Genomic DNA, 24,633 nt, shown 5'->3' on the forward strand with positions numbered 1-24,633 from the left:
GTTTTGAAGATCTCTCTCAAATTATCGTCCCTCACCCTGTCATTGATAAAAGGTGTCTGGCCAGGTCAAAGCCACCCTTGTTTATGAAAATACTTCTGCGCCATGACCCTGATCTAGTTTTTAAGTCCGTGTTGTACCAGCAGGGCTAAGAAGTGATAACTTGAAGATGTATGTACATTAGTTAGGCATTGCATTCATCATTTAAGAAAGACCATTTAATTAAAGATAAAAATTTGAGCATGCATTCAATGGTTTCTGCATATAGTAAGTTCATACATTTTATATGTTCATGCATTGTATTTGATTTGAGTTAAAAATGAATAATGCATATTTGTTTAAATTTGTTAGTTTCTATACTTAATGCTTAAATTAAAATGCATGATTAGTTACCTATATTTAATTTACTATGAAAAATTAGATAAAGTTTCTGTTTTATATTTCTGTTTTACAAGTTTAGTATAATCTATCCTACTAAGACAAATTGTGTCTGACCCCTCTGATTTTAAACTTTTTTAGGAAGTGAGTAGGTACTTATGAGCGAAGGCAGGAGGTTGCGACGAGGATCGAGCCTATATTTTCTTTGCCTTCACAAGAATTTTGGACTCTGATTTTATTTTAATTCAATTCAAGGATAATTATAATTAATTTTGAATATTGTGAACATTTGATTTTATTGTATGCATGGTTAATTAGTTGTTAAATTTTAAATTCTACAATTGTATGTTTGCAAGGGTTCATGTGAAGTAGCATGCCAAACTTTAGATCCGATGTATTTTTTCGATGTTATTTGTTAAATAGTTAAAAGTATTTAAAAAAAATGACCGCTTTTTGGGTTATAAAAATTGAGGTGTTATATGGTATGCCCAAAATCTTTGCAGAGTAAGAATCAATTTTGTGCAAGACCACTGGGAGTTTCTCTCGATTACAGACCGTTTCAGTGGAACCTCGGTGTGAGGTTGTAGATTATTCAGTTTAATGAGGCTAATAAAATACATGACATAATATACCCTTCATTGGATTGGTTGAATCGAAGTTAGGAACCCGAGAGTGTACCTTCGAGCATGAAGAAAAGTAGAACATAAGAAATCAAAATTAAATTATTTAAATATTTTAATTTATGCATAAATTATTATTTCATTGGCATGATGCATTGTAGCTTGTTTAATTCTGTAATATAAATGCAAGTATGATTAGTTGTATAAATATGATTTATGCTTAATTTTGATATTGTGATGTTACATGATTTATATGTTATCTGAAAAATGTGTCAATGTTCATTTCTGTGATTGAAATATTTGTATACACGGGTTTTGGTGATTACCTACTGAGATAGTAGACATATGCCTCTACTTATAATATTTCAGGTATTGAGTAGGCTGGAGGGTGACAATAGTAAGCTCGGGGTGGTGTCAAGAGGGTCATAATTTTTTAAGGCTTTTGAGAGGACTTGATACCCTATAAACTCTGATAAGGTTGAGACTAATATTTAATTTATTTTAAATACAAACAATGGTTTGATTTAGTTATTCTACTCTTACTTATGTGTGTGTTGTATCTATAACTCGCCCAAGGCTTGAACTGTATTTAAAAGAGTTTCTACTGTATTTCTTGAAAATCGTGTAAAGGAGTTAAAAAAAAATCTGCGTAAAATTTTTGTTTCAAAAATTGGGACATTACACTAAGGAGGTTGTACTTTCAAAACCATGATTTGGGAACGTGCTCTTGTAGGTTTTTTTTTTGTGCACCCACTTAAGTTGGATGCTGTACTTAGGGATGAGAGTGAGTTGGGGGGAAACGGGGCCCCACCCTGCTTGGACAGGGGATGAAGGACATGAAACAAGGATGAAGGTTAAAATCAAAACCCATGCCGGGATGGAGGTGGGGATGGACTTACACTTTCCCCTACCCTATCCCTTTCCTCGATTCCCGCCTTGCCCCTCCCCACCCCATCCCGATCCTTCTTTAGAGATGGCAGTGGACTGAGGGAAAGCAGGGCCCCACCCTGCCTCGCCTCGCCCTTTTGGACTAGGGATGGAGGACATGAAACGGGAATGAAGATGAAGACAGTGATGAAGGTTAAAATCAAAACCCATGTGGGGATGAAGAGTAGGATTTTGAGACAGGGCAGGGGTGGAGACCTTGTCCCCCGCCCCGGTCCACTGCCATCCCTAGCTGTACTATAAAGCACAGTGCAAAATCATTCCTTTTTTTTCAAATAAAATAGTTATTCTTGTTATTAATATTAATATTATTATTATTATTTGAAAAAAAATGCAACATCATAAACCCATCCCACTTTTCTGAATAAGCTGATCATATTTCTTAAATTTGCTTAGTTTATTATAAAAGAGCGAATACACCTTATATTAGAAAAACCCCCATATTTTTATCTTATGACAACTTTGTCACCTCAAGTTAGGTGGTGGGTCAGCAATCTCCATTAGAGCTGCATTTGAGCCCAGCCTGAGCTGTTCAAGATTGAATCAAGCTGAAGGGGTTCGTGTAGGCTCAGGTTGCCTTGAGTTATTGCCTTATGACTGAAAAAGTAAATACTATTAGAACAGCTTTGAAATGAAGGGTTGTTGAAATTTGACCTACATCACTTTGCAAGAACATATATATATATATATATATAGATAGATATTATATGCATAAGCATCTGAATCCAACCATATAGGCTCTAGCTTATTTGTATTATGAGAAAAATGCAATACCAAATTTATATACAATTAGCTAATAACAATATTATATGTAATCAGGTTTGATTGTTTATCAGATTCTGATTCGGTTCAGATTTATGTTTGCATTGAATCCAAATCCAAATGTAACCATTAATGGGCTTCTACTTGCTTTACCAAATCCGTCTACTTAGATTCAGATTGTGTTGATTACTAGGACTAAACTCAATCGGTTATCATCTCTCTATACAAATATATACATTTGAAAATTTTAGATAAGCCCAAATGAAACATATCAGACTTTGATGAACCTAAGATCAAGCTCTATTGGGTTAAAAATTTGGGGTTCAATCAATGGATCAAACTCGACTTAAGCTCTGTTTGGGAGGGGCGATGAAGTTTGTGAATTTGGCGCAGACATTGTTGAAATCAAACGATTTTGTACACCATTGCCCCTCCCAACTCCACTCCGATCTCAGTTGATCCATGCAAAATCGGGAAACCAAAGATGAGAAGGGTGATGGAAGTGGAGATGAAAATGGAGATGAGGATGACAACATCCTATCTATATCTCTGTGAGGATGTAGTTGAAAATGACCCATCTTCACTCTCAACACCAGCCTCGTCTCTCAAAATGGGGTTCCCAAACATGTTTTTTATGAAAATTTCACGAAAACATCTCAAGAAATTACCTAAAAGTTAAAAACGGCAATTTATTTTCGTCAAAAATATAAATATCATGTTTTAAACAAGATATTTATGTTTTTTATTGGCTATTTATCGCAAAAAACATGTTTTTTATTTTTAAATTTTTTTATAAAAATATATTTTTTATTACAGAGATTTTGCCAAAAAAATGCAAGATTAAAAAAGAAGAAGAAATTCTCACGAGTTTTGGCTGTGTATATTTTGCCGTTTTTAACTGTTGTCATTACGTTCAATGCTACAAAACCTTAAATTGATAGAGCAGATAAAGTGATCTGTCAAATTACTTTTCAAAAGTGATTTGACATCCTCACCGTCCACAATGTACACAGGCCATGAGGTCCATGTGGGATGAAGCAATGGGACGGTGAAGATGTCAAATCACTTTAAAGTGATCTGTGTCTTAAACTGATGAGGGTCTTTGAACTTTTTTACTCCTTTAGCTTGAGCTTACTACAGTGACACGTTCAAACGTACCAACATGACGAGACACTTATAAATTTTTTATTTAATATTATGAACTAAAATTTAAAATATTTAATAAAAATTACATTAAAAATAAAGTTTCATTAATTTGAAATTTAAAAATCAGTGGTCGAATTCACGAATTCGTGTCAATGCCGTCGTGTGGTGGTACCCCATCGCTCCAACCCATGGTCGTCCAAAAAACAAACAAACGAAAAAGCCAAAGCCAGGGGCCCGATCTTTTTTTGGTCCCAAAAAGCGACCCGGAAAATTAGCGACAAAGTCGGTGGAAGGCATAAACAGAAAATTAGCATCCGTGGATGTTGGGGTTGATTCTGGGGTTGAAGGGAGGAGTCCTTTTGGGGGTTTTTGGGAGAAGGAGAAGGAGGTATGGAGTGGGACAGCGATTCGGAGATGAGCGCCGATGAGGAAGGGTTCCTGATGAACGACGGAGGGCCGCTCCCGATCTCGTTCGGGAGCATGGTCCAGTCGGCGCCGTGCGGGTTCGTGGTTACCGACGCTTTGGAGCCCGACCATCCCATCATTTACGTGAATTCTGTGTTCGAGCTCGTTACTGGGTACAAGGCGGACGAGGTTATCGGCAGGAACTGGTGATTCCCTCATCTTGGTGCCTACTTTTTCTACTTGGTGATATTTTAATTTGCACTTTTTGACCCTTTCTTCTTAAACTGATTATGAAACGTCTGATTAAGTTGGGTATTGCTTGTAATTACAGCTCTTTTCTGTCAGGATCTGTTGAGGCCTATATATTCTTTGAAGACGTTTATTCGCTACGAGATCGACACTTTCATCGATTTTGGTGTTGTCTCACGTATCAATCATGCCATTAACTTAGGGAGACCACATCTACTTCCCCTTTTTTCAGATTGGAATAACTTATCATAGAATTCCTTAGATCATCTAGTAAGGATCATCAGATTCAGAGTTTTTTTTTTTTTTTTATTCTTTAGAATTGAATCCTGAAAGAAATTACTTGCCCTTCTTTTGTATACTACAGGCTATCTGTCCTCTGCTCTTTCGCAATAGCTAAATTTGTTAGGTGTGCTATTTAAGTCACTGCAAAATTGTGTCTTGTTTACTGCTTTATAATTATGGAAAGTATTAGCTTAATTAAAGAGAACATAATAAAATCATAGCCACACTTAAAAGCCGAGTACTCTACCGTTGAGTTACCAACCCAGATAAGGAAAAATATGAAGTGTAGATACGATCGGAATAAAAATCAAGATAGCATCAACTACCACTTTTCCAGATAACATAACCTAGCAAAGAACTCCTTGGATCATCTTGTAAGGACCATCGGATTCAGGATTAATTCTTTTTTTCTTTGGAATTGAATTCTAAAAGAAATTACTTGGCTTTCTTTTGTATATGCACATGTTATCTCTACTCTTTCAGAATCGTTAAATTGGTTAGTTGTAGTATTTAAGTCAATACAAAATTCTATCCTGATGCTGTTTATAACTATGGAAATTATTAGCTTAACTAAAGAGAGCCTGTCAATTAGAAAACTTACAATTAAGTTGTTAATGTTGGATTGTTTCAGCTTTATCAAAATAAAAACAAATAAGTGGTGGAGTGAGGGAGTAGAATGGGAGTGCTATTTGTACCTACATATGTGTATTATATATATAATATGTGATGATGACTTCATGGATTTACATCCACATGAATAATGCTTTGCTGTAAAAGAAGAACTGTAGAGCAGCGCCTATATGATGTCTTTTCAGTGCACTAAAAAATACTTGGACTGGAGTCCTTGTCATAAAGAAAGAATGGTTCATGCAACTTGGTTTGATCCTCGAACAAGAAAACTTACTCCACAAGTTACCTTCTAACTTGTGGCATCATGATTTTAAACAGACGGATCTTGATCTAGCTTGTTTTATATCTTGTGTGTGTTCATATTTGAATGGAACCTCAATGTCATGGAGTCCAACAAAGGGAGGAAGATGAATGGAAAAACTCTCTTTGAATCTCCAATAACCGCTAAAGTTCACCAACATTGATCTAGTACTCTTATTTGAACCTTAGCTTGAGTTTGTAGAACCACCATTAAAGTTCCTGATCTTTTTTATCGAATTTTAAGTAAATTAATGGTGACACTTTTACTAAGAGTAGGATGTGTCTATAACCTAGAGTTGCCAGTCAAGGAAGCGGGAGCGAGAAGCGATTCATGAAGCGGGAAGTGAGACACTTCTAAAATTTTAGGAAGCGGGAAGCGCGGGACGACTTAGAAGCGAGTCGGGAATCGTCTCGGAAGCGAGAAGGAAAGTGAACCGGAAGCAAACCAGGATTCAAAGGGAGGATGAAGAAGGAAGCGACCTAGGATTCGAGTGGGAAGCGAATGGGAATTGAAAGGGAAGTGAAAATATATTTATACTTTTCCTAATTTACTAAAATATAAGGTTTATGTTATCATTGACAAAATAAAACATGAATATCTAAAAACTGAATCATATATATAAAGTGCAAGCATTTAACAAATACATCTGTTGCAAGCATTTAAACTCCGCCTGTGTATAACTGTTTAGTTATACACTGCCGGTCCCAAGCCCGGATAAAGGAGGAGGGTTGCGGTAGGCCTGTGACAGCCAGCATAAAAACTTAGTCATACTCTATGAAAATGAACCAATATGAGAATTTTGTTGGGGCGTTCCTTACTGAGCGACGCGCTGTACTCTCTAGGCCCGGAGGCAGTGATAAATGGGCAAGGGTTGCTAGGTCGTCGCCCAGAAGCGACGCGTCACACCGGCGCCCGGGTGTGGTGTCAAATAGGCAAGGGTTTCCTCACTTTGTTGGACGGGTGGGGGTAAAGAAGTTAGTCCAAGACCATAAAATTAGGTTAGCCACTTGGAACATAAGGTCTTTAACTGGTAAGTTGGTAGAGTTAGTAGATGTTATGTGTAGGAGAAAGATTGATATTTTATGTCTACAAGAGACCAAATGGGTAGGTGAGAAAGCAAAAGTGATAAAACCTTGGGGATATAAGATTTGGTATACAGGAATAAATAGGAATAGGAATGGAGTAGGGATTGTTATGAGTCGTCAGTTTATAGATAATGTAGTTGAGGTTCGTAGGAAGGGTGATAGAATTTTACTTATTAAATTAGTATTAGGTACGGATATTATTAATATTATTAGTGTTTACGCACCTCAAGTAGGTTTAGATGATTCCATTAAGCATCAATTTTGGGAAGATTTAGATGGAGTAGTACAAGGGATATCTTAAGGAGAAAAGCTTTTCATCGGCGGTGACCTTAATGGACATGTAGGCATTAGTAGGGATGGATTTGAGAGTATCCATGGAGGCTATGGTATAGGAGAAAGAAATGAAAAGTGGAGAAAGGATTTTAGATTTTTGTTTGTCCTATGATATGATCTTAGCAAACACTTGGTTTAGGAAGAGGGAGTCTCACCTAGTAATATTTAAAAGTGGGGTTAATACGAGTCAGATAGATTTTTTCCTACTTAGAAAGAGAGATAGGGGTTGTTGCATCGATTGTAAGGTTATACCGGGAGAAAGTGTAGCTACACAACATAGAGTCTTAATTTTAGATCTTAGAATTAGACAATGCCGCAAAAGGGATAGACATAGGATAGATCCTAGAATTAAGTGGTGGGCACTGAAAGGAGCTAAACAAGGAATGTTTGTAGAGTAGGTAGTTAAGGAAGTTGATTGTTGTCTCGAGAAGGATTCAGAATCAATGTGGAATAAGATAGCGGGTGGCATGAGAAAAGTGGCTAAGGAGGTATTGGGTGAGTCTAAAGGCGGTGCACCACTAGGTAAGGATACATCATGGTGGAACGAGGATGTCAAATTAGCTATTAAGGTTAAAAGAGAGTGTTATAAAAATCTAAGAGTCGGGATAATGAGAATTTGGAGAAGTATATGATAGCAAAGAAGGAAGCTAAAAAAGTAGTTCGAAACGCGAGGGCTAAGGTATATAAGGAGGTTTATGACAAGTTGGATACCAAAGAAGGCGAGAAGGATATTTATAGGCTTGCAAAGATGAGAGATAGGAAATCGAGGGATTTGGGTATGGTTAGATGTATCAAAGATGAAACGCAAAGGGTTTTAGTCAAAGATGAGGAGATTAAGGAGAGATGGAAAGATTATTTTGATAAGCTATTTAATGATAGTCATGCTCAAGATCTTGGAGACTTCTCCATTCCTTTTCATGAGATCAATCGTGACTTCATGCGCAAGATTCAAAAGAAAGAAATTGCAGAGGCTTTGAAGAAAATGAAATCAAGAAGGGCAGTTGGCCCAGATGGTATACCTATCGAGGCTTGGAAATGCTTGGGAGAGAAAGGTTTAGAATGGTTGACAAATCTTTTTAACTTGATTTGGCGAACAAATAAGATGCCTAATGAGTGGAGGAAGAGTACTTTGGTGCCTTTATATAAGAATAAGGGTGATATACAAGATTGCACAAACTATCGTGGTATAAAACTCATGAGTCATACTATGAAACTTTGGGAGAGGGTGATTGAGTCTAGGTTGAGGAAGGTTGTCATGATATCGGAGAATCAATTTGGTTTTATGCCTGAAAGATCAACTATGGAAGCTATACATCTTCTTAGACAACTTATTGAAAGATATAGAGAGAGGAACAAAGATTTGCATATGGTTTTTATTGATTTAGAGAAGGCATATGATAGAGTACCTAGGGACGTTCTCTGGTGGACAATGATGAAGAAAGGTGTTTCTCTCAAGTACATTAGTATAATTAAAGATATGTATGAAGGAGTAGTAACCAATGTCCGTACTTGTGGAGGGGTGACAACCAATGTTCCGATAACGGTTGGGTTACATCAAGGATCTGCTTTAAGCCCTTTCCTATTTGCGATAGTGATGGATGAGCTTACGAGATCAATTCAAGAAAATGTACCGTGGTGTATGTTGTTTGCTGATGATATTGTTTTGATTGATGAGTCTAGAGCTGGGGTTAATGCTAAGTTAGAATTATGGAGACAGACATTGGAAGCTAGAGGTTTTAAGTTGAGTAAGAGTAAGACTGAATATATGGAATGTCGGTTTAGTAAGCAACGAAGTAGTGATGGGAGTGTAGTGAAGCTTGGTGAGCAAGAAATACCGGTGAATGATTATTTCAAATATTTGGGATCCATCATTCAAAAGTATGAAGAAATTGATGGAGATGTAAATCATAGGATAAAGGTTGGGTGGATGAAATGGAAAAGTGCAACTGGAGTGTTGTGCGATCGTAGAATGCCATTGCGGTTGAAGGGAAAGTTTTATAGGACGACTATTAGACCCGCTTTACTATATGGTACGGAATGTTGGGCTGCCAAGAGACATCATATTCAAAAAATGAGTGTAGCTGAGATGCGGATGCTTAGATGGATGTGTGGAAATACAATGAAAGATAAGATTCGGAACGAGGAGATACGTAAGAAGGTAGGTGTTGCACCCATTGAAAATAAGATGCGAGAGAATCGTTTACGGTGGTTTGGACATATTCGGCGAAGGCCTAATGATGCTCCAGTTAGAAGGTTGGAGAAATGAGAAAATATATTAGTTAAAAGAGGTCGGGGTAGGCCTAGGAAGACTTGGATGGAGATGATAGGAAAGGATATGATTGCTTTGAACCTCACCGAGGACATGGCATTGGATAGAAATGATTGGAGGAAAAGGATTCATGTGGAAGACCCAAAATGAATTTCTTTTTTGGTTCATATCGCTGACCCCAATTGTTTTGGGATGAAAGCATAGTTGTTGTTGTTGTTGTATCTGTTGCAAGCATTTAATAAATAATATATGAAGCAAAATTTAGAATTCCTATTCATGTTGCAACTATTTAAAAAATGCATCATGTTACAAGCATTTAATAAATAATATATCAAAAAGATACATAATTCATATTTCAGTTGCAACTATTTAACAAATGCATCTTGTTGCAACTTGCAAGCATTTAATAAATATTACATCAAGAAAAAACATAATTCACATTTCTGTTGCAACCATTTAGCAAATGTATGCAAACATTTAATAAATAATGCATTAAGAAATCTAATAAATTTGATTAAGAAGCGTACCTTTTTCAAGAAAAGAATCAAATGACTTGTTATTTGATGTTATGATCTCTGCAAGATAGAAAATGAGAAATCAATAAACTAAAAGATTACATGGAGACATGGTTTTACTTTTCACTTTCAATAGCTATAGCGTTTATGCTAGCTTCACTAGTGCTTGCTACCTGGAAAAGCTTCATCTCTTTAAGCATATTTTTATGTATCCATCACCAATACATTTTATTGACACTGAGTTCTCACACAATAAAGACTTTAAAGTTTTTTTTTTGTGGAATTTGGTAATGTATTACTCAATGAATTGCTTAGTGTTTTAAAAAATATTGCCACTTCATCCAACATTTTTTTTCTTCTCTTTCAAGTCAATGAATGAAACCACTTCTTTATCAAAGTTTTAGAGGAGAATTCCACCATGTCAAAGCATGATGAGAGAGCTTCAAACAAGGGCAAAAAAAACAGAGGAAAAATGAATACCCAAATCATGACCATCATCCTCTGAGATCACATTAAGAATAGAGGATGATGATCTACCCCACTCGTAATTTTCTTCTTTTAATTTTAGTGCCTTTTCACGTTTTTAACCAACAAATAGCCTAGTGAATCATGACTTTACAAATAAAGAAAATAAAAAAGTAGTACATAGAATGTGACCCGAGTGAGAGTTTGAGAGACAGAGAGCCCGAGAGAAGAGAGATGGAGAGACAAAGAATGAGAGTCAGAGAGAGTGAGATAGCAAGAGACCCAAATGCATGCGCTCATTACCTTTAAAAAGAACCAATCTGATCAAAATCATAAAAAATCTCAAATTTGAACAAGAAACTATTTATACCTCAGAAAATATTCAAAACCATAAAATATCTATGAAAGCCTTATCTCAATCGGACCAAAGCTGATGGGATGTGAAGTGGGAGTGAGAGACAGAGAGAGTGAGAGAGTATAAGAGACAGAGAGATGGGGAGAGCAAGAGTGAGAGTGAGTGAGAGATGGAGAGTGAGTGAGTGAGAGAGAGCGAGAGAAAAGAGAGAGCGAGTGAGAGTTCGAGAGACACAAAGAGCGAGAGAAGAGAGATAGAGACAGAGAGTGATAGTGAGAGATAGAGATAGTGAGGAGAGACAGAGCGAGCGAGAGAGAGGAATAGGGAGAGTTAGAGAGAGACACAAAGAGATAGAGCGCGAGAGAGGATGTAGTGATGTACATACTTGAAGACACCCATCGCCAGAGGTTAGAGGTCGGTGGAGGTCGTCGGAGGTTGGTGGAGGTCGCTAGAGGTCGGTGGAGCACTTGCGAACACCGAGAACTCGAGAGAGTTGCAAAAGTGAGTGTGAAACAGAAACCCTATCGATTTGTGTTTTTTTTTTCCCAAACTTTCAAAAATAACCATTTTGCCCTTTCTAAAAAAATGTTTTCTTTTTTTTGGTAAAAACAACTGAAGAAAAGGGTAAAACTGTCCACCGACCTTAAAATAAAGGTAACCCGTTCTTTTAATGGGAAGCGTGCTTCCCATTAAAGGGAAGCAAGTTTCCTATTAAAGGGAAGCACACTTCCCATTAACGAGGAAGCGCTCTTCCCCAAGCCTATGGGCACTTTTGGTAACCCTGTTATAACTAAGGTTGTAAGCATCGTATCATTACCCGTATCGGTCGGGCCCAAATTAAGATACGTATCGTATCGTAAAAAATCATAATTTTTAATAAAAATTTTCAAAATTTTCAGAAAATAATGAAAAATCAGAAAAAACTAGAAAAAATTCTAAAAAATCATAACACATGAAACAATGATGAATTGCACAACCATAAAATCACATATGAAGCATTTATGTCTATGAGCTGTATCAAACATCATCAAACATCGACTATCTTACAAGAACAATGCAAAATATTAAATATCTTGCAATTAAGAACATGCCACAAGACTCATACTTTCATATTAAATAAACAAAATTATTATGGCAATAGTTGCACTTGATTTTCATTCATTACTTGAGTGCTCCATTGCCATGCCAGATCATCTAATCCTATCTTTGTTGGAGTGTGGAGCCTGATTTTTACTTTAGCAAACCACAAAAGTCATCTTCCTTGCACAAAGATTGGCCCCCAAATTACTCTCACGAGTCCTAGAATGTGTGGATACCTCTCTAATGATTTCTACACAAATGAGGGAGTCATTCCTCAAAAAGGTCTTTAAAACCCAAAAATTGAAAAATTATAATTTGACTCTTTTTTAAATGTGCTGACCTTGTATCGTACGTTACAGGCCTGGATTGTACGATACAACTATAATACGCACTCGTATCGCGATACGAGTACATACCATATTGATATTCCTTGTAGTAAGGATACATACAACATTGCTTTTGATCTATGTCACATGGGTGCGGGGATGCGGCACTTCCAAAAAAACCCGGGTGCGGGGTGCTGCAAAAAAAAAAAAAAACTAAATATATATATATATATAGGACTTATAACCAGTTTTTTTTTTGCTGGTGTGTTTGTTTGAAGACTTGTTACCCACGTTCTGCTTGTTGTGTACTTTGGCGTAACGGGACAAAATTGATGAACCGGAAGGATTGGCAATCTGATCGACCCAACCTGCTGCGTTCTGCTGACTGTTATGATTCAATCATGTCTGAAACTCCCCGGTCTTCACGAAAAAAAATATAAGCGAAAGGTTTGATGTGGTTTGTTGGAGAGAGAGTCTTCACGAGGCCTACGACGCCACTGCTACGCCACTGCCTAGGGTTCTTCAAATTTAATTTTATATACAGTTGCACACAGATCTCCAGTCTGGACTCTGGATGACAGTTAAAAGAAATTTATTGGATTTGACATGTGGAAAAGAGAGGTCTACACCAGGCTACGACTAGAGCACCCATCTCGTCAGGAGAAAAGTGAATACTAATAGCCACCAAGGCTACCACCACCATTATCATTTATTATGGAGAGAGAAAATCCTTGATGAAGAGAGATCTGGATGGTTGAAGGATAAAGACTTCAAAAGGCTCTTGAATTTTGGTTTTAATTTTTGAGGAAGATGGATCATCATTTCCAAGTTAACAGTATGTTTTCCAACGCTGCGAATTCATTGTTTGGAGGCAGGAATAGCATGGGATGCCAACAAAGCTCGTCTGCCCCCTTTATAAAACAAGAGCAGCAGCAGCAAGCAGGCATCGGCTGTTTCGTCCTTTCATTCTCTCATCACTACCTGCAGGGATCCAGCAAGGGGTGGGGAGAGGTGAAGAATCTGGAAGTCCTCGTCAGGGAATAGGCAACTCTGAAGAGACCGAAGCTATCAAGGCCAAAATCAAAATCAAAATCCAGCAAGGGGTGGGTCCCGCTGCGCGGTCAGCTGTCAGCTGTCAGCTGTCAGCAGAAATTTTTTTTTAAATTCCGCAGCCCATTTCACAGGGCAAAATTTAAAAAAAAAAATCAAAAAATTGGACCAAAATGACCCTGGGTGTGGTCAACGCACTCAGGGTCAGGTTGACTGCACCCAGTGCCGCACCCGCATCGCGTCGACGTGGGTGCGGCACCTGTCTGGCCGAATCCCTGTGACAGCTTTTGATTATAAATCTGGTATCTAGGTTGCTTTCATTGACACAATCAAATGTATTGGACATTGTCAATTTGGATCCATGAATTCTACGGAATTTTTTGGAGTCTATTGTTGTTTCTAGCTCTCTCTCTCTCTCTCCAATGATGTTGTTATTGGTCATGACAAGACCAGTTCTCTAATTCATGTTGCATGTTACAAACTAAAGTGGATTTCTTTTGTGTATCCACTGAAAAAAATTCAATTCTTAGTTCACCTCTTTTGATGATCTGGACTATCTGCCCTTTTTGAGCAGCAGATGTTAACATGTCAAGCAAAAACATGCACTTTTTTAGGCTAAAGAGCATCAATCCTTTTTTTTTTTATGATTGTCTTAGTTTTACATTGCTTTTAATATGTTATTCAATGGTTAAATTTTCGTTCAATGAGGCAAGACTTGATTTAGCTCCAAGTTCTGGTGTCAGTCGGTTCTTGCAATACAGAGGGCCATTTGCTCAGAGGAGGCATCCACTGGTGGACTCCACAATTATTTCGGAAATCCAGAGATGCCTTCAGGAGGGCATTCCTTTCCAAGGGGATCTGCTGAATTTCAGGAAGGATGGCTCACCCCTGATGAACAGATTGCGTTTGCAACCGATATATGGGGACGATGATGTGATAACTCATGTATTAGCCATACAATTCTTTACTGAAGCTAACATTGATTTGGGTCCTTTGCCTGGTTCGGTGGCAAGGGCTTGTGGAAGAACATCAGATTGTAACACATCCGATCCTTCTCATAGATCTGTTTCTGTAGGACATGGGACTATTTGCCGTGAGCTTTGCGGCATTCTGCAGCTGAGTGATGAGGTGATATCCCACAAGATCCTAGCAAGGCTGTCTCCAAGAGATATTGCTTCTGTTGGTTCAGTTTGCAAGCGCTTTTATCAGTTGACAAAGACTGAGGACCTCTGGAGAATGGTTTGTCAGAATGCATGGGGCAGTGAGACAACACGCTTAATAGAAACAGTTCCTGGGGAAAAAAGTTTGGGGTGGGTCCGCCTTGCAAGAGAGCTAACTACGCTTGAGGCAGCCACATGGAGGAAGTTAACAGTTGGTGGTGCAGTTGAGCCTTCCCGTTGCAACTTCAGTGCATGTGCAGTTGGCAACCGGCTTGTTCTCTTTGGGGGTGAAGGGGTGAATATGCAGCCTATGAATGACACATTTGTGTTGGACTTGAACTCGAGCAATCCCGAGTGGCTACATGTGAAAGTAAGCTCTCCACCACCTGGTCGCTGGGGTCACACAATCTCTTGCTTGAATGGGTCTTGGTTGGTCATTTTTGGAGGCTGTGGACGACAGGGCTTGCTCAATGATGTATTTATCTTGGATTTGGATGCTCAGCATCCTGCTTGGCGGGAAGTGTCAGGTTCTGGCCCTCCCCTTCCTCGATCATGGCACAGTTCTTGCACTCTTGATGGCACCAAACTTGTAGTCTCTGGTGGTTGTGCTGATTCAGGGGTCCTACTTAGTGATACCTTTCTCTTGGATCTGACCATGGAAAAACCCATCTGGAGGGAGATACCAGCAACGTGGGCCCCACCCTCTAGGTTAGGTCACAGTCTTTCTGTATACGATGGTCGGAAGATTTTGATGTTTGGTGGATTGGCAAAGAGCGGGCCACTTCGTTTGCGTTCAAGTGATGTATACACCATGGATCTTAGCGAAGAGGAACCATGTTGGAAGTGTATAACGGGGAGTTTGCTGCCTGGTTCTGGAAATCCTGCTGGTGTTTCTCCACCACCTAGGCTTGATCATGTATCTGTGAGCCTTCCTGGTGGGAGGATTCTTATCTTTGGAGGATCTGTGGCCGGTCTTCATTCTGCTTCTCAGCTTTACCTCTTGGATCCAACAGAAGAGAATCCTACATGGAGGATACTAAACGTGCCTGGCAGGCCGCCGAGGTTTGCGTGGGGTCATAGCACCTGTGTGGTTGGAGGAACTAGAGCTATAGTTCTTGGTGGACATACAGGAGAAGAATGGATGCTGAGCGAATTGCACGAATTGTTGCTAACCAGCTAATAGAAAAACAGGGATTACGTGATGCTATCTCTATTTAATGTGGTTTTTTTGAGTAGATAAGTAGGTTTATGATGGATCCTGTGACATTTGTGATCTGTAACGTGACATGTATTGGCGGTGGTCATGGACTTTCAATGCAGTAGCATGTTACTGTTTTCGTCGCGATATTTTTCCCCGTCTTCCCTTCCTTGCGGAAGAGAAAGAGGGAGAAACGATTTCGCGCTTCAAACTTGACCGGATTTTGGAAAAATTGTTTTGAAATACTCGCCTCCGTTTTGAAAATTGCGGGAAAATCCATGGGATGGGGCTCGACCTGTCGGTACGAGGTTCGACCGTTCCTGCCGCCTTTAACAGGGGTAATCGAACCAAGGACCAAAACTATGCTTGACTTAGTTAAATTATCGAAGTTATGTTCTATCCTAAATGCACAGAGAATTCAGGCATGTGCTATGAGGTTTTGGGAAAATGCAGCTTGGGAAAACATGATGTATGCTTGGAAAATATTTGGAGTTGAAAAGATTCTCTCAGGAAAAAGATGAAAGTCAATTTCTCAGGAAACTCGGATGAAAAGGGTTTGAAATCTGGAGAAAACTTATGAAATTTTGGGAAAATCATGAATAGATGAAAATCCTGGGAAAATAGAAGTGATTCTTGAGAAAAAGGTGAACATTTGAAAAGGGAAACACTTCTCAGGAAAACTCGGACTTTGAAAATTTTCTTAGGAAAATGGTGGAAAATTTATAGGAAAACTCATTGGAGAAGGAAATTCAAAACTTGGGAAATTGAGATCCTGGGAATTTTACCCTTGAAATACTTGGAAATCGATTTTGATCTTTGAGAAAGATTGGAAAACTCTTTTGAATCTCTTAAGAAAATATCATTTTCCAGGGAAAAACGAAGGAAACTTGGATTTTGGAAATCCAACTTCAGAAATTTTAGAAGTCTCTTGAGAAACTGGTTTCCATGGAAAACTATGAAAACTTGACTTGGGAAAACTGATTTTGGAAAATACTCAGAGTTTCTTGAGAAATCGATTTCTTGAGAACGAAGTTTTCTTAAGAAAATCATGGGAAAACCAATAATTTCATGATGCAAATGATATGAATGTATGAATGCACTTTGAAAGATTTTCTAAGAAATTTGTTGGAAAATGTGCATTAAGTCCAAATAAATCCTTCACATATTCTGACTGTGGCCATGAATATGTTCAGAGTTTAATTGATTTAATGCACAATACTTTGAAAATATTGGAAATATGATGTGCATTTTAAGATAGCCTAAGAGTGTAGGCTCAATGTGACTAGTAGAAAGATGATAGATCTGGGTCTCGTCCATATTCCGACTAGGGCCGTAAATATGGATCCCACCGAGTCCATCAACTCCCTAAGAGTTGGTGCACGTGCCATTCGTGAACATCCATAGTGCTTTTGAAATAAAATGCATGAATCATAGAAACATGATATTGCATAAAATCAAACTATATGATATGCATCCTAGTCTAAGCAGGAAATTAAATCACTTATTCCAAAATTTACATTATTACATCACTAAATAAAGAAAATAAAAGAAATTTGCAGACTTCAGCTCCTTCTTTGGAATGTCCCTGCCAAGCTTGAAATAAAGTTAGCTCAAATATGTGGGTTTTTCCAAGATTTTCCAATAATATTATGAAATTATTGGATTTAATTGGATATAAACCCTATGATCATGCTTCCTTGATATTTGAAATGATGTAAATGCAGGGAATTCAGTGGAAAACAGTTTGAAATTCGGAATTGGGGTCAAAATAACCAAAATACCCCTAAAATTAAAGTTACACCTTTAAAATCAGGGTTTTTTGAAGGAAAACTTAGTAAAATTGGGATTTCGAAATTCAAATTGAATTCAATGATGATGAAATGCAGTATGACATGCTGCTAAACACATTAGGACTGTAAAATCAGAATTTGGCATTTTGCAATTTACTCAAAATAACGAATTTCGCTTGTTTTTCGCTTGGATCTGGGTCCTGCGGGACCCTGTTTTGGTATTATGGATGATCCGAACCTAAAATGGATTTCAAATTGCACCAAATTCGGTATGAAGCATCTACTTACTCTGATAAACATCCTAGAATGCTAAAAATCACGAAATGATATGATTTAAATGCTACAATTCAAGGAAAGTCCTAAAATGATGGATTTTGCCTATGGATCCGAACCAAATACAATGTTTAATATGATAACGCAAGATTTACACCATGGAAATTTCTGATATTTTGCAGACTGCTAAAAGACCTGAAATGAAACATTTTTGGTTTTTATAGCCTCGGGATTTGAGCCATGGTGAGTTTAATAACAGAGATTTAGTTCGGACAGAGGTAAAAATCACACTAATCTGATGAAAAATGCTAAAGAAATACAAAACGGACATGGAAATTTATGAAATTAATCAGAGTTATGCACGACATCTACATAAACAACTTTCATGTTTATGAATTCGGCATTTGATCAACGGAAACACAGATAAAAATATAACTATTCCTGCCTAAACTAACAGAACAGACAAATGTAGCAAAACAGGGGGCTGACAAGAAAAATCCGAAGTAGGGGTCAACACTGTTCTAAAAATTACAGGCTTTCAGATTCAAACAGAGGACATCTCGGACACCACTTTCATTTTTTACAGTTTCGGATTTGGAGCTACACACAAAGAGAAACCATAGCCCTAAGTCGATCCAAGATCTCAGAGGCTCAAATTAGGCTCTGACACGTGTCCCGAACTCTCGGATTTTTGTCAGAAATAAAAAAAATCATAAAAATATGATAAAATCATATTAAAAACTAGACATTCTCCCGAGTTCAAAACATCTTTCGGATCGAAAATCGGATCTTCCATGAGGGATATCTCGATTTTACAAGTCGGAAAATGATTTTCAAAACGTATCCCGGGTAACAAAACCCGACTTGCGATTTTGAATGTTTACCGCAGTAAACAAATTCAAATACCTCCGAATTTTTGGCAAAATTTCAGGGACACCTAAGGGCGCATTCCGTGATTTTTTTGGGATTTTTAATAAAAAATAAATGCATGAAATTACGTGTGGACTGACTGACAAAAACAGAGAACTACTGAAAATGAGCAGAATTGAAATAAATCCTAAATTAATCCTAATTAATTCATGAAATGTGCTAAATAAACGAAATAAAATGCAAATTAAATCTAGATAAATGCATGAATGATAAAAATCATCAAGGAAGCATAATTGAATATTTTTATGTATGTCATTTTATGAGAATAGCTCAATCCATCTCTCGGATGAGCTCTTTCTTCAAACGACTCCCGAATCGAATTATGAAATCAAATCAAGAGGAAAAGAGGTGCACCTTGCTTCGTTAGGCAGCGTAGGAGCTTGCGAAAGGGGCGGCTATCACGAGCTTCATTCGTCCTTCGCTCCGGGCTTCGGATGGTTCACCAAAATCGAGCTCTGTTGGAATCGAATTCGCCACAGCACGAGCTTTACTCGACCTTCTTCAATGCGCCAAAGAGGGCACGATTTCCAAGGCTCCAAATCAGATGTTAGAAAGGCTAGGTCGGATTTTCCAAGTTCACAAGAGTTAAAAAAAAATGATCTCCCTTTAGGCTGGGCGTGAACCCTTGTTTTTATAACTTTTCTGAAAATTTTTGAAATTCAAACAGGTTCAATCTGAGCCCTCCATGTGGCGCCATCTCAGGGGGTGTCATCTGAGGGGTTTGAAATTCGAATTTGTCTTTTGCAGGGAGCCCTCAGGTGGCGCCACCTCAAAAGGTGTTTTAATTTTTGAGAAAAATAAAAAAAATGGAAATTTTGTGGGTGAGACACCTCAGCAGGGGGAATTTGGAATTTTTCAAAAGTTTGCTTGATTCTCTCTGCAGGGAACTCCCAGAAGACGCCACCTCAGAGGGTGCTCTCTTGGAGTTTGAATTTCAAATTCACTTTTTGTAGGGAGTCTTCAGGTGGCGCCACCTCATGGTGGGCTACCTTTATTAAAAATAAAATAAAAAATAAAAATGGAGCCAAGTGGAGTCCTGGAATGGTGCCACCTCAAAAGGTGTTTGACACATGTCAGAAGGTCAGAGCAGTGGGCTCAGAAGGCGTCACCTCAGAGGAATTTGAATTCTACCTTTTCTGGAGAAAGGAGATCTGGACATGTGGCGGACAAGTGTCAGATGTCTGGAGAGGCTTTCTCAAATGGCGCCACCTCAGGGGGAAGTTTGAAATTCAAATGGAGGTTGGCCCTGGAGGAATGGAGGATGGACATGTGGCGCCACCTCAGGGTGGCTCCTACAATGCCATGTGGCAAGAGGGAGGAAAAAGAGGGAAGGGACATGTGGCGCTCTCATAGGCCATCTGGGAAATCAGAGCTCTGGATTTTCGCCACCTAGTGCCCTGTTTGAATTTTAAATGGTTTACTTTTTCTGAAGAAGGCCAGGAGTGACATGTGTCTCCTACTTTTCTGAAAGAGGTAGGGAGAAGACATGTGTCCTCTACTTTTTCTGAAAGAAGCAGAGAATGACACGTGGTAGAGGGGAGAGAAGGTGGGCCAAGCCATGTGGCGCCATCTCAGACAGGATGAAAAAGGTAGGAGTTCTTGATTTTCGCCACCTATGGGAATTTTTGAATATTTGAATTCTAGCTTTTCTGAAGAAAGCAGAAAATGACACATGGCACTTGCTTTTTCTGAGGAAATGAGAGCTTGCCATGTGTCCTCTGCAGGAGACACTCCAGATGGCGCCACCTCAGAGGAGACAAGCCTACTTTTTCTGTAGGAATTTATGAGTGACACATGTCTCCTACTTTTTTGAGAAAAGTAGGGAGAGACATGTGTCAGGCTACTTTTCTAGAAGGAGGGAGAGGTTGACACGTGTCCCCTGCAGGAGACACACTTCAAGTGGCGCCACCTCAGAGGAGACAAGCTCCACTTTTTCTAGACAGGACAACCTATGACACTTGGCATCTCTTGGTAGTCATGGAATGACACATGGCGCAGGATGGATAGGGTGACACATGGCAGATAAAATGGGATGACATGTGGCGGCTTCTTAAGGTAGCCCCGCACTGACACTTGGCATGGAAATGGGAGGAGAGAGAAAAGACAAGTGGCACCAATCCAGGGGACAAGGCTCCTATATTTTTGGGTTTTTTCAAAATTCAAAATTTTTAAAAGGAAAGCTTGTGTGACACCACCTCAGTGTGGGTCCCACATTGCTTCTTTATTGAAATAAGGATAAAACAACAAAACCTCTTTTTGGAATTTTTATAAAATCTGGACTAATTGGTAAAACAGGAATTTTTGGAAAGAGTTGGCCCTTGTAGGGCGATTTTGTAAAAGGAGGATATTTGAAATTGTAAAAAGGGGCAAAATCTGAGGTGAAGTGACTGAAATCCATATTGAAAACTATCCAGATGGTTTTCCTGAGGAAATATTTTGAAATTCAGAGTCCTGGGGGTAAAATGGGAAAAAATGATAATTTTGAAGACCCAGGGTTTTGAAATCAATTTTGAAAAGAGTTAAAATTCTAATCTGGATTGAAGATTTTGAAATCGAGAGTTCTGGACCTCGAAATGACATGCTGTGCCGTGCAGTGATTTGAAATGCTCATGCAATGATATGCAATGTCATGTCTTATGAAATGCAATCTTGAATCAAGACTTTGGAGATGTCTGTCTCCTGTCAGGAGTAAAATCTTGAACATCTGAGATAAAAATAGAGAAAATTTGAGAGTTGCAGATGAAATTTGGACTTTTGCAAGGTCCGAGCTCAGAAAATGACCATTTTGCCCTCCAGCGATTTCAGAGGCTGGATGTTGATGCTTGGTGGAAATGTTGGGGAGGTGAGTGAAAATTTGGGGTGTTTACAGTTACCAGGGCTCAAATTGAAATCAGGTAAGTGATGTTGTAGGTTAAAGGACTAATGGATTTTGCTATTGTCCGTTTCTGTCGTTTCGGTCACGGCTGTGTTATTTAGAATCATATTTAAGGAGACCTTCCTACCTCCTCCCTATTACACACCCTCCCTAGTTTCCTATTATCTCTACCTCTCATGCCCCTACCTCTCTATCTCTCTCTCCCCTTCTCTCTTTCTTTTTCCTTCCACATGCCCCAACTTGGACAACGTGCTGGTTTGGTATGGATGCTCCATTGGTGGTGCACAACATTGGAAGTTCGTTGGTGCATCCGATTCAGGAGAGCTTTTTTGGTAGATTTTTTGATTTTGAGGCAGATACACTGTAACTTTGTACGCATGTATAGTTCTAGGATACATGAGCATGTTGTGGGATGATGTCCGGATCCGTATCAACCTAGATTTATGTAGAAACTGGTATTGTGCTATGTATGATGGTTTTAAAAACTTGATTTTTTTTTTGAAAATCGATTTTGAAAAAACATATTTTTTTTATAAAATAGTTGATTTCGATTATAGATTCATGATATGTATTGTATTTCTGTATTTACAGCATGATTAAAAATCTGTATGCATGAATCTTATGTATTCTTGATGGATTAAAATCGTTGGATATATTTTTTTTATGTTTTTGTTAAAAAGAATGAAGTGCTTAGTTGATTCTTGAAAATTCGTATTCTGTTTTGTGTGTTTTAATCTGACCAGTCATAAATATAAATTTGGTTCTCTTAAACTTTGAACCCATAAATCCTTTAAAAATGTGAGAATCTTCTATACATGTAATATCCATAAAAGATAAAAACAAAATACTTAAAATTTTATCGATAAATAACTCTAGTTAAATTTTAAGGACGAATTTTTTTTGAGGGAAGGATGTAAAACTCATGAATTTTTTATATTTTATAAGAAATAAAGGAGAATCTTAAAATATTATTTAAAATTTAGATGACATTTAAATTATAATTCGAGCTTTAATTTAGATTTAGAATAAAATTTAAATTGAAAATTTATTCTAAATTGAGGTTTTTGATTTTTAATTAGATTTAATCTGGATTTAAATTGGACTTTATTGTAATTTAATTTGAGTTTCAATTTAGTCAGAATTTGAATTGAGTGTGCATTTGAATTTAGAGTTTTATCGAATTTGGGAATTTGAATTTGGATCAGATTTGAATTTAATTTAGATTTAATAAATATGTATCAAATATTATAATTGAATTTGGGTTTGATTCAAACCTAAATTAGGATTTAATTAGATATCAATTCAAGTTTGAATTATACAATAATTTGAATCTTTGATGAAATTGAACTTGAAATTTAAATTGAATTTGAATGTAATATTTATGATTTCTTGATAATTAATAAATAATTAAAAATATGATTTTATATTCTAGATTGAGTAAAATTTAGAAATTTTGTAACTTGAGAGTTAATTTACATGTCAAAAAGAAACAAAATTTAATCAAGGGATGAAATCAAATTTAAATTCAAAGTTAAATTAGATTTTAAAATACATGTAGAATTTAGTTTTAATTTGAGTGAAATTTAATATGAAGTGAGATTTTTAAAGTGGATTTGGATTTTAGTAATAGGACATGGATTTGATTTGGATTTCTTATAGGTTTGAATCCTAATTGGATTTGAAATCCAAAAGAGGAACCTAGATTAGAAAAATAGCTTTTATGTTATGAAATGAAAATTCTAAATAAACTAAATCTTAAATTGTTTAGGAGTCCAATGGGCTGGACTTCTCCCCCATGTGAGCCAGCCTAATGAGTATTCTACATTTCCTAAAGTGATGTTAAAGTATGGAATTTTAGTATTAGGAAACTTCTTTTAAACCCAAGCCAAAAACTTTAAAACTTTCTTTTTAAAACATAGGGAAAACTAGCCTTTTTCTTGCACTTAGATATCCAACCCCCCCCCCCCCCCCAAAAAAAAAAAAATAAAAAATAAAAAAAATTGGAAAGGTATCTCCCTAGGGTGGGACGTCCCACCCTAGTGGACCCTCTTTGTTATTTCTGGAACCTTTTAAGAGGTCAGCCATTATATATATACTTATTATATACTATAAAAAAAAGGAATAATGTAAAAGCTTACGTAGTTGGAATTGGAAATAACAAAGAAACAAATAAATAACATGAGTTGGTTTTGGGGAAAAAAGAATTTTGGAAAGCTTTGAGGCTGAAAAGTTTTATGAAAATAGTAGGTGTTGAGTTGGCAAGAGCCTCGAAAAAAAAAATCTATAAAATGGGAGAGAGCTCACAGCCCCCCTTATTTGGCTTTCTTATTCTTTTCTTTCTATTATTCTATTTGATTCAACCTATATCTATATATGTCGTCTACGCTAACAGTATCCAATCCAATCTGATATACTTTTATCAATCTGATTCCACCCATGAGATCCGAATCAAGATATGGTTAACCCATCATTCTGGTTTTATCCATATCAAAATCTACTGGGTCCGGACATGATACCCTCCAAAACGAGCATTTCAAAGGAGTTAAAGCAAGAACCCGTTGAATACAAATGAAACCAACCACTGGCAGATTTATATAAGATCAACTAAGCCAATTTCTGATCCATGTTCCATACTAATGTTAGAGACCATTGGTGATGTTTGTCCGGCTATGTCAAATGTAGGGGTGCATATGGGCTGGATACAGGCTGTCTCATGCTTGATCCAAATCTGATCCAAATTTTGTGTAGTAGTTCCAGTGTTGTTAAATTCCAAGCAGATCGGAAATCAAAGGAGTGATGAGTAAGTGCATACAGATTAGGTGTAAACTACAATAAACGAATCAGTTTTAGGGTTTTCTTTTCTTCTTTATGTTTTTGAAAAATCTGACCGTATAGATGTTATGTATAAAACGGCTTTTGGGCCGACTGATTATGACATGGGAGCAGTTATTTTTTCTTTTTTTGGGGTGGGGGAGGCTTTAAAATCAACAGCCCATATTTATCATAAATATTCAAGATTAAAAGTCTGTGAATAAATCTAGATTAAGTCTCTGTAATTTCCGCATATAAAGATTAAATATTCAAGATTAAGTATTTAATTTTAGATCATTCCAAATATATCTGCAGTGTCAGGTTTGTGAATAAAGCACTGGAAATGTGCCATCTGTATATTGTATGCACCGGCCCTGGTCTCTCTCTCTCAGAAAAACAAACA

The 24,633-nt window shown here is 37.5% G+C and overlaps 1 protein-coding gene across 1 annotated transcript; it reads left to right on the forward strand.

The window, feature by feature from the left end:
- Positions 1-4,189: 4,189 nt before the first annotated feature.
- On the forward strand, positions 4,190-15,884 carry LOC149848957 (adagio protein 1-like). The gene is made up of 2 exons (XM_089998269.1): positions 4,190-4,459; positions 13,937-15,884. Exons 1-2 carry the CDS (start codon positions 4,239-4,241, stop codon positions 15,531-15,533), a joined length of 1,818 nt encoding a protein of 605 aa, XP_089854395.1. The 5' UTR covers positions 4,190-4,238; the 3' UTR covers positions 15,534-15,884.
- Positions 15,885-24,633: the final 8,749 nt, after the last annotated feature.

This window comes from Nuphar pumila, chromosome 1 (genome assembly GCF_984573655.1).
Source record: "Nuphar pumila chromosome 1, dmNupPumi1.hap1.1, whole genome shotgun sequence".
Taxonomy (NCBI): Eukaryota; Viridiplantae; Streptophyta; class Magnoliopsida; order Nymphaeales; family Nymphaeaceae; genus Nuphar; species Nuphar pumila.

Excerpts from the sequence above, each read along its gene's own strand:
- LOC149848957 (XM_089998269.1), top strand. The coding sequence starts at position 4,239 with ATGGAGTGGGACAGCGATTCGGAGATGAGCGCCGATGAGGAAGGGTTC. Across the intron at positions 4,460-13,936 it reads GAGGTTATCGGCAGGAACTG|TCGGTTCTTGCAATACAGAG; the intron begins GTGATTCCCTCA and ends TTCTGGTGTCAG.